Here is a 13,981-nt window from a genome sequence, read left to right as displayed (position 1 = left end):
AGAAGTTGCCTTAGTTCTACTATGTAAAGGATAAAGGATGGTAAGCTGACAAGATCTCTCCAATAGCTCCATTGGTTAACTGGCACGTTGACATATCTAGAGGTGCTGGGTTCGACTCCCAGCCCTCACTCTTTTTGATTTTTTTTGGCGCCCAGGAGAAGCCCAAATATCCCTTTCGAATCCAACTCCCTCCGATAACCTAGCAGAAATTCGAACCCCTCCCGTAAATCTGGCGGTCCAGTCGCTCGGCGGCGGCGGTGGCGGTGGTCACCGGCCCCATCACTCTCCGACGACGATCCCCGGCCCTCTCCGACGACGAGCCCCTCCGCATCTCCCGGTCTGCACCCTTCTCATCTCTCCCCTCTCGATCTGTTCTTCTTCGTCAGTTCACAATATCGAATCTCTGTGATCCAATATGTGATGTTACTAGGACTAAAGTACCGAGTCCGAGGTGACGGCGGTGGTGGGTGTGCCGCTGCGTCCGAGCAAGGGATCTGCTGTCCATCTGCCTCGCCGACGACGAGCCCCTCGCCCTCTCTAGGACGAGCCCCGTCCCTCTCCAGGACGAGCCCCGTCCCTCTCCGACGACGAGCCCCTCCGCATCTCCCGGTCTGCACCCCTCTCATCTCTCCCCTCTCGATCTGTTCTTCTTCATCAGTTCACAAAATCGAATTGAACTGATGTGCATTGCTTGAAATTGGAACTGCTGTGTAGTTAGGTGTGTGCTAATTGCAACATTTTGTTCTTCCGCAGATGGACAGACGCTGGATTACAACAAGAATTAGAAGGCTTTCCCCTGAACACACAAAGGGAGTGGCAGAGTTTATGCAGTTTGTTCGCTTGAGTGCTGCCAATGATGATCAGGTGTTGTGCCCTTGCCGTAGCTGTCTCAACCGGTGCACAAAACCTCTAGATGTAGTAGAGGCTCATTTGCTTCTTTTTGGGATGGCAAGCACTTATGACAGGTTGCCTACTCTCCCAATCCATACACCTCCTTCCTCCTTCAATATAAAGATACCCCCACTCCCGAAAGTGGCATTCAATAATCCATGAGCTCTCCTCTCCCCGTCTCCATGTTTGCATATTTGTAAAGAATTTTAGTAGGATTCATTCTGGATAGCGAAGTCATGTCGAATCAATGATCACGCACATGTGTACACCAACAAAGAGATCATCTATTCGATCTAAGGATCAAGGAGGAGATATCCTCGCAGCTGGGAGGAATTAGCCTAGCTACCGGGATGGCCCAGACTTGGTCTTCATCGAGCCTTCCAAAACCTCTCAGTGAGAAACCCTATATCTAATCTATAGTATTGTATCTTCATAGATAGATATTAGGTGATCGTGTAGGGCATTTTTTGTTTTACATTCATCAAACTGCTGCAAATTCCTACTCCCACTTTTACTTAAATTATATCATGAGTATTGGTTTTACAAAGTTTTCTCTCAAGCTAGTGTTAGACGAAGAGCGTTTTGTAGTGTGCCCTTTAGGGTGAGCCTTTCTAGCCTTATATAAATGGTCGGCTTAGGGTTAAAGAGGTAGCCGAGTCAATTTCTGGGTTGGTATCCTAAGAAGAGTCGGCTTATACCTCTTTTTGTCTTGCGTGCAAGAGTCATGGCCGCCTTATACGTAGAATCCTGCCGGATCGACTTAGGCTAGCTTGAGTCGGCCCATCACTTCCTTGTCTAATCCCACCACGAAGGAACAACCATAAGTAGGCCATAAGTCTCCCTGGTCCCATGGGTAGGGATGGCACCCGCAGGGTATGGGTACGGGTAGAGCCATCCCATACCCGTACCCATCACCTTCAATCTTACCCATCACCCGTACCCATACCGTCAACGGGGACAATTTTTTCCACACCCGTCACCCGATAGGGTAAATGGTACCCGCGGGTAAAAATACCCGCGCTTATAACACATCAAATTGATCAAAAAATATGACATGAGGTGAAGCAATCCTAAATAGGGGACTAATCCTCACTAACCTACCAGCAAGTGTGAGACCCGAAAGTGTGAGGTTCAACGTAGCTATGTGAAGGTGTGATTAGGGGGAAAATTAAGTGCTTTAGAATATTACAGCGGCCTACTTGTCAAATTTAGATGGGTACATGGGTAAGTGGGTATGGGTTCTACGATCCCATAACCGTACCCGCCCTACCCGATGGGTATGATATTTCCCATTATAAACCCATGGGTAATATTTTGTCTCTTACCCGTACTCCTATTGGGTTTTTACCCGATGGGTACGCGGGTCATGGGTACCCATTGCCATCCCATGGGTCGTATACTTCTTGTGAGCCAACCCCATTGGGTATTCCCTCGTCAGTGTCGCCGACATGTCACAAGTAACACCAGTGGCGCCATAAGTGGTGTGCCACATACACATCACTAGTAAAGATTTTGCCACACCACCAGTAGGCCATTCTGCACTATTGTATGCATCATCACTTTAATAATGCAATTGTACTCTTGGTAATTTTAGGAATTAAAATATTGCCTCCTTTTCCAACAAGAGTTGTAACATATCAAGTGTGACAAAAACAAACGACGGACACACAACCATTTCCTCCTTGTAGCGGTCGATATTAAACTAGAACGATACTTCGTGTAAAACTATGCATCAACTAAACCTTCTCACTTGGAGTTCATATTAAAATCAACATCCAATTTGGATTGTTGTTTTCACATTAAATGCAAACAATATGTCCATTGATAATAAATATGACTTCTCTAAAACCATTTAAAAAGAACCATGGACAAACATCGGTTTAAAAAGAGTGTTGTCAAATATCTTGGCCTACAACAATTTTAAAACTCATGAATCATAGGAATGATATTAATGAAGACACACAATTTCATAAAAACTTGCGACTATTTATGTCATGTGTAAAATGGCAATAAAAAGTATTTGGGCTTTAGTCGTTGTTTATTATAACACATATGATCATACTAGTTTAACAAAAATATTTTTTCACTTTATAAAAGAGTTCATAAACTAAAATATGTTTGAGATAACCAATCATGTTTTTTTTGTTTTGGTAGTATTGGATCCAAACCAAGGGAACAACTCATCCCATCCGATGACCTTTGTAGAAAAAATGCATATGAATTTGTTCCATACAAATCCCTTAAGGTGTCCAGCCCACATACCAGGTAGGCCAGCCCATGTAACGGGTAGGCCTATGCAAACATACTTGCGATAGGCCCACAAGAGCATCTAGTTTTGGAACCCTAAATTCCGATTATAAAAACTAGATCATACTCCTAAATCTCTTTTGCAACTCCATCCGCCGCCCTGGGCATCCTCCACTCCTGACATCCATCGTCTTCCCCGTTCTCCTCTCCGTACTCACGTTGTCATTATCCCCACCATAGTACTTTTCTGTTCCCCTCGATCCATCCGATACCATTGATTCACCATGAGCGACTCAAGTGACGATGAATGGTCTATGGATCCGAATGTCAAGAAGCAGTACAAATCACGCCTAATGAAGTAAGTGACGCTCCCAAAATTCTGCTGCTATGAGCTTGAACTAAAACCTTTTAAATTATTTTTCAGATCCTATGTTACATAATTTGTTTGAATCACAATCGGTCGATAGCATACGGTTGTAGAGTTGTTGCCGTGAACATTCACAAAATGGTGCATCCACGTGAGATTAGATCGTAGTGACGGAAAACTTTGGCGTTACGAGCACCCTAGATCATAGAGATGATGAGATCATCAATAAGGAGCTCTCAATGACAGCGGGTAGATGAGCCGACATGGAAGTGTGCCAAACCTGCTGGAACAACAAGTAGACAGGGGTGATGCCGAGCTTGTTCCAAACGGCTCATCCAATTATTTCCAAAAAAAATTGGTTACTTAGATTTAAGCCAATATATCGTGCCAATCAACATGAGTGAATCTCGTGATAACATTGACGCGTATTAGCTTACATGTTTTTCTTTTCTCATAGTGGGAAATCTAATGGCACAAATCTTCCAATAACGATTGAATCATAATCCAGGTGCAACATGTTGTACCGTAACATATATTGTAGTGCAACTATTTTTGATGCGGTAGAACTTATGAACTTTAAAATGTTTACTTTGATCTTAAAGTACAAATTCAGGTCAAAGAACACCAACAATACCCTGCTCCATTAGAGATGGCTAATTTTGATGCAAATCCAGCTGTATAGTATTAATTGCATTGAAAATAGGTGCATAATTACTCGTTTCTATTGCTAGTGTATCAGCGTCCCAGCTTGTAGTTTGAAAAGATCCCAACAACTGAATTACAACCTGACAAAGAATAGAGTACTAGCCCATTTTGGGATGTAAATCCATCTGTAAACAGCTAATAGGTGCACAATTAATTACTTCCATCGATAATATAGGCTGTTTTCCATATAAAAAAAGTCTCTTTTAATTTAATTTTTTTGGAAGAAAATGTACTGTAAGCAAATCTGATTTCCACGCCGTGCTTAAACCCCAAATTTCTGAACTCTGATGAAGCGCGACAACGCCTGAGCCCGACTCGCTCCGGAGGTCACAGCGGAAGGGCACCACTCCAGCCGCCGCCTCCGCCGCCGCTGCCGCCGCCTCCGCGGCCGCCGCCGCCGCCGCCAAGGCGTTGGCCGAGAGGAAGGCGAAGGAGAAGGGGAAGGGGAAGTTGGACGAGCAGGAGAAGGGGAAGGAGGCGCGGGAGCCCCAGCCCCTGACAGGGCGCATGGCGAGGCTGGGCCCAGGGCAGGGGCTAGGGTGCGAGGCGGCGGAGGGGTCGCTCACCCCCAGCAAGAGCCGGGAGTACAAGCTCTGCAGCAAGCACGCCGAGGGCAAGCGCCCGCTCTACGCCATCGGCTTCAACTTCATCGACGCCCGCTACTACGACGTCTTCGCAACTGTCGGCGGCAACCGCGTAAGCCTTCTCTACTTGTTTGCTCGCTCGCTCAATCCTTAAGATTTGGTGAGTGTTCTTAATCATGAGTGATTGAGGTCAGAACTGGGACTTCTGATTGGTTACTTGATTGAAATTTGAGGTTTTATAATTGCTTACCAGATAAATGAGGTTGATTTTAGGGAAACATGGCGCACTTTGTTAATATTTTCGACACATCTGATCAAAATTTGCAAAATTTGGTGGAAAATCTTGATCAAATTTCATAGGGGAGGAATTATTGGGAATCCAGTCGTAATTTGGTTACAAAGTTGTTAATTTTTTTTTTTTTGAGTGTCAAAGTTGTTAATTTTGGGTGCCCATGTCGACGATTTGCTTCTGTTGACCTTGCAGGTGACAACTTACCGTGCTCTCCCGGACGGTAACCTGGCTATTCTGCAATCCTACATTGATGAGGATGTAAGATCCATTACAATCTCTATTGTCTTCAGTTTCTTATATTAGTTGACATTCTCTGGGTGCTGATGAGGCCTGACATCCTATCTCAGAATCTTCAGTCATTCTACACTCTCAGCTGGGCTAGCGACCTTGACGGTTCACCACTATTAGTGGCAGCAGGAAGCAATGGGATCATTCGAGTCATCAACTGTGCCACCGAGAAGCCGTTTAAGGTCCAATAGTGCCACCAACTTGGACGAAGTTTCATTTGCATCAGTTTATGAGCCAGCTGCTTAGTTGCTGCCATTTGCAATTGCTTAATTCAAAATTGTGGGTTTCTCTGTGTTGTTCATTCCAGATGGCTATTTGCATTTTGCTATGATTAGGAAATGGTGTGTTTGTGCTATATGGAGTAGTATTTATTTTTCTCCACAACAGATTGTGGATGTCAAATATTTTATTTTGTCTAGCATGGTGAAAACATGTACAGTGTAGCAGATCTGTTCACGTGAGGCAGTCATGAAAGCATACTAGTTTTTTTTTTCAAGAGTACGCCAAAATTATCCTATACTAATGATTATGATTGTAGAGTAGGTTTCTTATTTCTGCTTACAAAATTGTGCAGAGTTTTGTTGGCCATGGTGATTCAGTAAATGAGATAAGAACTCAACCATTGAAGCCTTCACTCTTCATTTCTGCGAGCAAGGTTGGTAAATAACCTGGTGTGAAGCTGGATATACCTATACATGTTATTTTTCTAACGTGGTTTCATTGGCATTGTATAGGATGAGTCTGTTAGGCTATGGAATGTCCATACAGGGATCTGCATTTTGATTTTTGCTGGAGGAGGAGGTCACCGGAATGAAGTATTGAGTGTTGTAAGTTGCTTTGTACTACCACTCACTTGGGATTGCCCTAAATATAGCCATGTTCCAGTTTCTGACGTTATTGAGCGGATCAGAATTATTTAGTACCATTAAGGACTTGGTATCCACACTAACTGTGCTATCATTCATACTTTCGCTATATCAGGACTTCCACCCTTCTGATATATACAAAATTGCCAGCTGTGGCATGGACAACACTGTTAAAATCTGGTCAATGAAAGGTTAGTGAACCATTTCAATGTAGCTATTTACATTTGCATACTGCCTATCACTGACACAGTTTCTTTATGTTATCATAGAGTTTTGGCCATATGTTGAGAAATCCTTTACATGGACTGACCTTCCATCAAAATTTCCAACAAAATATGTCCAGTTTCCGGTATGTTGAGTATTCTTCATCTTTGAACCTGTTCTTATGCAAACTATTTGTATTTTTCTTAATCCTCTCAGCATCGTACCAATCTACTTATTTTCTTTCAGCTCATGACTGCTGTGGTGCATTCGAACTACGTTGATTGTACTAGGTGGCTTGGTGACTTCGTCCTGTCAAAGGTAAATTTCTGTTTTTTTTTCAAGAGAGGCGAATTTGTGCAAATACATTGGGGTACAAAATTGCATACTGTACCTAGAACCTGTAACATCATACTTTATAGTCTTCTCGGCCACTAGATTTGTTTTCCCACCTGTTTTTTTTTTTCAATGCGAATTTGGTTATTTCCTGAAAGATGGGATCATCTGATATGTGGTGCTGCCTTTAACTTGCAGAGCGTTGACAATGAAATTATTCTCTGGGAGCCAAAAACAAAAGACCAATGTCCAGGCGAGGTGATATAGTTCAACTTCTACAGAAGTCTAGTGCTTAGCCCATTATACTTTCATACTGATCTAAACTAGTTGTGGTTGTGCTGCTTTATTTATAAACTTCCCTGGCCATACTATGTCTTCCTCTGAAGTGATTCTCCATTTCCTCTGCAGGGTAGCATCGATATTCTTCAGAAGTACCCAGTGCCAGACTGCGACATTTGGTTCATCAAATTCTCATGTGACTTTCACTTCAATCAATTAGCAATAGGTAACACTTGTTATTTACACTGGTATCTTAGGAATTATTTCTGTAAGGTTTACCCTTTTAAGTAATTGTCAAAATACTTCATGAGTTTTACACACCACAAGTTTCTGAAGATGGCCATGCTTGTACACGTGAAAAAAAAAAACTGATTTTTAGGGCACAAAATGGTACTACTACTGTGTTTTTGTTGTGTAAAGTGTAAACCAACTCTTCTCCATGCACCTGATTAGACGTACAATTCTTGAGGTTAACCATTGGCTTGTAAACAGGCAACCGTGATGGCAAAATCTATGTCTGGGAAGTACAGGCGAGCCCCCCTGTTCTAATTAACAAGTAAGTTTAACCGCAACACCTTGAGCTATTCCCAGTTTCGAATGGTCTGCATGTGGTGGTGGTGCTAGGTACTAACTTGTATGCTTCCACATGTACACACTCATAAATTTCCAGGCTGAGCAGTCACCAGTGCAAATCGCCAATAAGGCAGACTGCAGTGTCGTTTGATGGAAGGTACACTACCATACTCCATTCGCCATGATCCAGCACCGACTCTAATATTTACTTATCATGTATTTTTTTTAAGGAAATAGGTTCTCGTATGTGTATTCTTTGCATGCATTACTGTTTTTTTCCTTAAAATCTGGTTTTGTTCATAAGAACTGTGACACTCTTCTTGTTCCCATTCTTCAGCACGATCCTTGCCTGCTGCGAGGACGGCGTCATATACCGCTGGGATGAAGTGGATCACCCAAAAGCGAAGAACTGAAGCAGCCGAAAACCGCAGTGTGGTGCCGTCTGTGGCAACGCCAGCCAGTCTAAAGCCTGACTTGGGGATTCGTGGAGCGCTTACTCTGTGGCACACCTATTAGCCTTATCGTTTTGTGGAACCGCAATCTGATCCTGCTGGTGCCATAAGCCGTGGTCCATAAACTTAATGTTGTATCTTGGGATGCTTGTTCGATGATTTGCTGGATGTTTCGGTTTGTCATGTTGGCTCTATCATGTACTGTGTTGGAATTAAACTTAATCCTCGTTGCTACTAGTTTCTTTTGCATTGTCGTTATAAGTTGGTGACCTGCCTGAGCTTGCTGTTGCTGTCTTGCTTTCCCTGGTTAATTTGGTGGTAACAGATACTGAGATAAAACACCGAAGGACAAAGAATGAAAAATCCGTTATCCTGATGCTTGAAGGACCTCTGTATAGAGAGCATGAATTCTACAGGAACTGTGCTGAACTCTGTGGGCAGGAATTTCATTATTTCACGGGCAATCTGGGAATTCATGTGTTTCTGACGGGGTCTCGTTCCGTTCTGAACCCATTTGTATTCTTTTCTCCAGATGTTTCCTGAACCTGAACTACCTATGCCGTGAGTTTGTCCGACTGAAGAGGGTCTGATGATGGCACGGCAGCCGTTTCGCGCCAAAATGAGCCGTTTGTGGAGCGGTCGTGATCGCAGCATCGTCTCATTCGTTGCAGCCATTGGCGACCTCAACTCACATGAGGTCTATGAATATAAACATCAACTTTAACAAAGACTTTACGCATCCAGGAGTTGACCACCTATTGATTCTCGGATCGGAGAGTGCTGCCACCTGCAGCTTTCTCCACTGCGCGGTTGGACGATAGCCTAGTTCCCTGTTGCTCAAAATATGTTATGAGTACATATAATTTTTTTTTTTCTGAAAATTTCACCGATCTATTAATAATCATCAACAACAGTAGAAAGATGTCCAAAAATCATTGGACCACCTAGCAACGACTATAGACGCTAGCGTGAGCCGAAGACGCGCCGCCATCCTCGCCCCTTCATCACTGGAACCAGACAAAGCTTGTTGTAGTAGATAGACAGGAAGTCATCGTGTTAAGGCCCCAAAGGACCAGCGCACCAGAGCAGCAACCATCGCCAATATTGACAACCGTAGATCGGAAGAGACTGACAATCGAACACGAAAGACGCTGGATCACGAGAGATCCGCCAGACACACAACTCCACACGCCTCCGCCAGCCCTAGAAGCACCACCGGAGCGAGGATAGGACGGAGAGGACCTTATTCTCTCTTTAGGAAGTAGCCGCCGCCTTACCATCCCGAAGAAGACATTGAAAAGAAACTAAAACGAAGAACTGAAACCTTCCCGCCGATGAGAGGCCGCGGTCCGCTACACCTCCAAGACCCCAATACTACCGAAGGCGGAGCGAACCGGCAGCATCGCCAGCGAGAGGGACGAAACCCTAGATGGCTTTTAGAGCCGCCTCCCGACAGCTTGCTGTCTTTCTCTTTCCCTACCGATTTTATTTTAGGTGAAACGTTATAAAGGTTGATAGTGTGAGACGTCATCAAATCTCTATTGCAGATCACTTAGCAAATATAGCTGTTTATAAACATTTTTCCTAAAAATCTCATCTATGACCTAAGGTGCAGCTCAAGTGCAACGAGTTTGATGGTGCAGGATAGGACTCGACCGAGAACTAAGTTATTAGCTACTCCATAAATAAGTGTACTTCTAGCTTTTGTACTAAGTCAAACATTTTAAATTTTGACCAGCCGTGAAAAAAAAAGTAGCAACATATATAATGAGATTTTGGTATAATTTGAAACTACATTTTAAAATAAATCTCAGGATACAAAATTAGTGTCATAAATGCTACTACTTTTTCCTATATATTTGATCAAAGTTTAAAAAGTTTGACTAAACACAAAACCTAGATGTACACTTATTTGCGGACGGAGGGAGTAGGTAGCTGAGAACTAGCAAAACTGAAAACATAAACATATATACATATACAATATCAAATTGATATTATTTGGATCATCAAAAAAGAAAAATTGATAGCGCTACGTGTTTGATATCGTAGATGTTCATATTATTTTTTTTTATTTTTTTTTCAATTTATTGTAGTTTGCCTTTGATCATAAATGGGAAGCCATATTTTGGAGAAGAGGGGAAGTATTAAGAAAACATTTATTGCCTCATTATATTCATAATTACTTTCCCAGCCGTGTGGCTTCTGCCATATATAGCCCCTGGAACAAAGAGGGAATCCGATTGTGGCGTGATAATTGTGGACGTGTATCCATTCCTTGGCACTGGCAGCAAGGAAAGGAAACAGTACGACGAAAAAATGGAAATTATGCGAACGACGCGTGTCCCGAGGAAGCTGATTTGAAAAGGATTCCGCTCGCCGGAGACGGTTTGCGGGCTTCCTTTTCCTTCCGTTTGCTGCACCTCCACTTTCGTCGGAGACGGCCATGGCGCCGCCGTCGTCACCACAAGGGTTTCGCCTCGCGCCGCTCCGCGCGCTCCTGCTCGCCCTGCCGGCCCTGTCGCTCCTCCTCCTCCTCACGCTCCACCTCCCGGCGCGCCACCGCCCGACCCCTCCTCCTCCCGCAGCCCTCCCCATAACGCCCCTCCGGGCCACCACCACCACCGCCGCCGCCCAGCGCGTGAAGAAGGCCGACCCCTCCTCGTCGTCGACGCCCTCGCCGACGACGCTGTCGCACGTGGTGTTCGGGATCGCCTCCACCGGCCGCACGCTGCCAAAGCGCCTCCCGCTCCTCCGCGCCTGGCTCCGCCCGCCCGCGCGCGCCTTCCTCTACCTCGACGCGCTCCCTCGCGCCACCGCCACCCTCCCGCCGAACCTCCACCTCCGCGTCTCCAGCGACGCCTCCCGCTTCCCCTACACCCACCGCCGGGGCCTCCCCTCCGCGGTCCGCGTCGCGCGCATCGCCAAGGAGCTCCTCCTCGAGCTCCACCGCCAGAAGCAGCAGCACGAGCACCTTCGTCCTCGGTGGCTCGTGCTCGGCGACGACGACACCGTCTTCGTCCTCCCCAACCTCCTCGGCACCCTCGCCAAGTACGACTGGCGCGAGCCGTGGTACCTCGGCGCGCGCTCCGAGTCCGCCACGCAGAACGCCCTGCACGCCTTCGCCATGGCCTTCGGCGGCGGCGGCATCGCCATCAGCTGGCCCCTCGCCGACCGCCTCGCACGCGTCCTCGACTCATGCATCGTCAGGTACCCGCACCTCTACGGCAGCGACGGCAGGATCTACGCGTGCCTCGCCGAGCTCGGCGTCGAGCTCACCCACGAGCCAGGCTTCCACCAGGTGCACCCCGAACCCTCTCTCTCTCTCTGCTTGTTTATATTTCTTCTCAGGGTTCTGCATGTTCTAGCTGCCTTGTTTAATGTTTCAACCAAGAGTGTAATCCGCTCTGTATTTCTATTGGATACTTCAATAGAGATTGCTGGGGAAATTGTTACTGCTCCATGATTATTTTTGGACTTCTAAACACTACTCTTGGTGTTTGATTATGCTTTTTTTTTGCCGTAATCGCAATCATGCTTGACTGTAACAGCAACAATGATTGTTCTTCGCTGTTATCGAATTCCATATAGTATTGTCATGTTGCTGTTCTTGTCTTCCTCGTTTCATCCTAGGATTGTGTTGACAGAGCAACTTCTATATGCTGTCAACTGTCAAGTTTTCAATAATAGAGGAAAATTTGTTGCTAGCTAGGAGACTGAAAGCCTAGAGCTCAACTTTCAGTTTCGTCGCCACGGCATGTTTTGGGCCTATTCTTGTAAGCACAAATTCATGGCGTCCAGCAAAACTTTATCCTCTAGAGTCTACAGTTCTCTCAAGAATTTCTAAACCACACGACACCAATCCTGTAGAGAACGCTCTTATGAAATGTACAACCATTACCGCACCTGCAGGGTGATGGTTACCGGCTAACCGCTGCAGCCTCCTAGTGCGGAATCCGTGCGGAAATCTCTGTCACTGGATCTAGTGATCTTTGCTGGTACATCGATAGATTTTGACGTGATGGCACTTCAGAGTGGACGTTCTGGTCCACTTTGGAGTACTAGACGACCATGGTAGCACACTGGAATATGTCCCTTTCTGATATGCTAAAAGGTTTGAGCATTACTTTGCATTGGAAAAGCAATTTTGTGCCGAAAAAAACGGTAGTGTCATCTGCAGAAGAGTTGACATGGTTTCTATCGGTAGCCCTTTTCTTTTTGCTCCGTTGACTACTTGACTTGCTTTACTTGAGAATTTGCAGGACCAATGCTATGCAAGGACTCGCTTTATTTTCTATTTGCCTGCGGGTTTTTTTTCGGGGACCTGGCTCGCTTTATTTAAATCTTTGAGCATGAAACTAGCTTGCGGCTATACTTGAAATTACGCCCTTGCGCGCACACAGACACACAAACCATGATTCTGAACTCATGTGCTCTGCTGCATTTATCGTCAACAGATCGATCTTCGTGGGGATATATCTGGACTTCTAAGAGCACATCCACTTACTCCTCTAGTGTCACTTCACCACCTTGATCATGTCTATCCTCTGTACCCTGGCATGGATCGTTCAAAGGCGGCCGAGCATTTCTTCAGAGCCGCTAATGCCGATCCGGCGAGGATCCTTCAGCAAACAGTGTGCTATGACCGTTCAAGATCACTTACTGCTTCAGTAGCATGGGGCTACTCGGTTCAGGTTTTCAAAGGCAACGTACCGCTTCTTGACCTCCTTGCTGTGCAGAAAACCTTTGTGCCGTGGAGAAGGGCTCGCAATGTTACAGTTACAGATGCTTTTATGTTCAACACCAAGCATTATCCAAGGGACGAGTGCAAAAGAGCTGCTCTCTTCTTCCTAAAAAGTATTTCTTCGGGCGAAGGCAAGACGAAAAGCAATTACAGTAGGCAGCTCCCTAGAAAATGCTTACCAAACTTGATTCCATTGGGGAATCTGCAGCAAATACAGGTGACATCAGAGCTACTGCATCTGGTTCCCGGGAAGGTATGACTAGGATGGTTGTTATTACCAAATGGTTGCTTAAACTGCAATTTTAGCATTAAAGAAACTTTGTTATTCTTACTGATGTGTCTTTTCAGGCTTTAAGACGACACTGCTGTGACATCATACCTTCTTCATCTGAAACTGCCATGGACATTAACATCAGGAAATGCAAAGATGGTGAATTGATCGCGATGCATTCGTAGTGATTCTGGAATAATATTGAATATAGTCAGATGTAGTAAGTTCCTCCTTGTAGCCTTTTGTTTAGTTTACAGCATGTTCTCGAACACCCCTGACTTGCTTTTGTTATACGGACCACACTATCCCATTTCATTTGGGTTTGTTTAGGTAGGTCTATTTATTTAGAGTTAAAAGCAGCATAATGTAATGCATGACCTGTCCAAAGCAATAATATTGCACCATTTACATATTTTGATATGTGATCTGGCTTGTGATTTATCTGAATAATACAGAGCAAGACATGCCTAGAAAGTCGTGGAACTTTTAATCTTGTATTTATTTGGTAGGTTAAACCAAACATCATCAAATAGTATAGGATTGATCACTATGGCTGCGAAATATTGGCAAACTATATACACCTTGAGATGTGTACCAAACTCGGTTTTAAACCTAAATCACTCAGCATCTCCATGCTTGTGAAATTGTTGCCATCTCAAATGAATTTACCATTGTTAGATGACTAAGCTACTAACACTTTTAATATTAGTCCTTATAGTGAGGGAATATTATTTTTCCATGAGGCCATAGGCGGCTATACATGCACATAGAAGTGTGGTAAATCTTCAGGAAACCCTTTATCAAATAGGGATACACATGAGTAATACATTGAAAGTATATACAAATTTACCTCTTCAATCTCATTGTCGATAACAACAATAAGTTTAG

General features: G+C 44.6%; 2 protein-coding genes across 2 annotated transcripts; both read left to right on the top strand.

Moving 5' to 3' along the window:
- Positions 1–4,488: 4,488 nt before the first annotated feature.
- Positions 4,489–8,318, top strand: LOC127324031 (polycomb group protein FIE1). The gene is made up of 13 exons (XM_051352133.2): positions 4,489–4,906; positions 5,279–5,344; positions 5,434–5,556; positions 5,949–6,029; positions 6,109–6,201; positions 6,356–6,431; positions 6,510–6,589; positions 6,691–6,762; positions 6,976–7,035; positions 7,186–7,282; positions 7,549–7,612; positions 7,727–7,786; positions 7,967–8,318. Exons 1-13 carry the CDS (start codon positions 4,718–4,720, stop codon positions 8,040–8,042), a joined length of 1,137 nt encoding a protein of 378 aa, XP_051208093.1. The 5' UTR covers positions 4,489–4,717; the 3' UTR covers positions 8,043–8,318.
- A 2,037-nt stretch (positions 8,319–10,355) lies between these two features.
- LOC127324032 (uncharacterized) lies at positions 10,356–13,543 on the top strand. The gene is made up of 3 exons (XM_051352134.2): positions 10,356–11,379; positions 12,536–13,075; positions 13,171–13,543. The coding sequence occupies exons 1-3, from the start codon at positions 10,525–10,527 to the stop codon at positions 13,276–13,278; spliced, it is 1,503 nt and encodes a 500-aa protein (XP_051208094.1). The 5' UTR covers positions 10,356–10,524; the 3' UTR covers positions 13,279–13,543.
- The last annotated feature ends 438 nt before the right edge of the window (positions 13,544–13,981 follow it).

Source organism: Lolium perenne, chromosome 7 (assembly GCF_019359855.2).
Source record: "Lolium perenne isolate Kyuss_39 chromosome 7, Kyuss_2.0, whole genome shotgun sequence".
NCBI lineage: Eukaryota > Viridiplantae > Streptophyta > Magnoliopsida > Poales > Poaceae > Lolium > Lolium perenne.
Note: the sequence above shows the minus strand (reverse complement) of the source record. Positions and strands in the feature narration are given on the sequence as shown.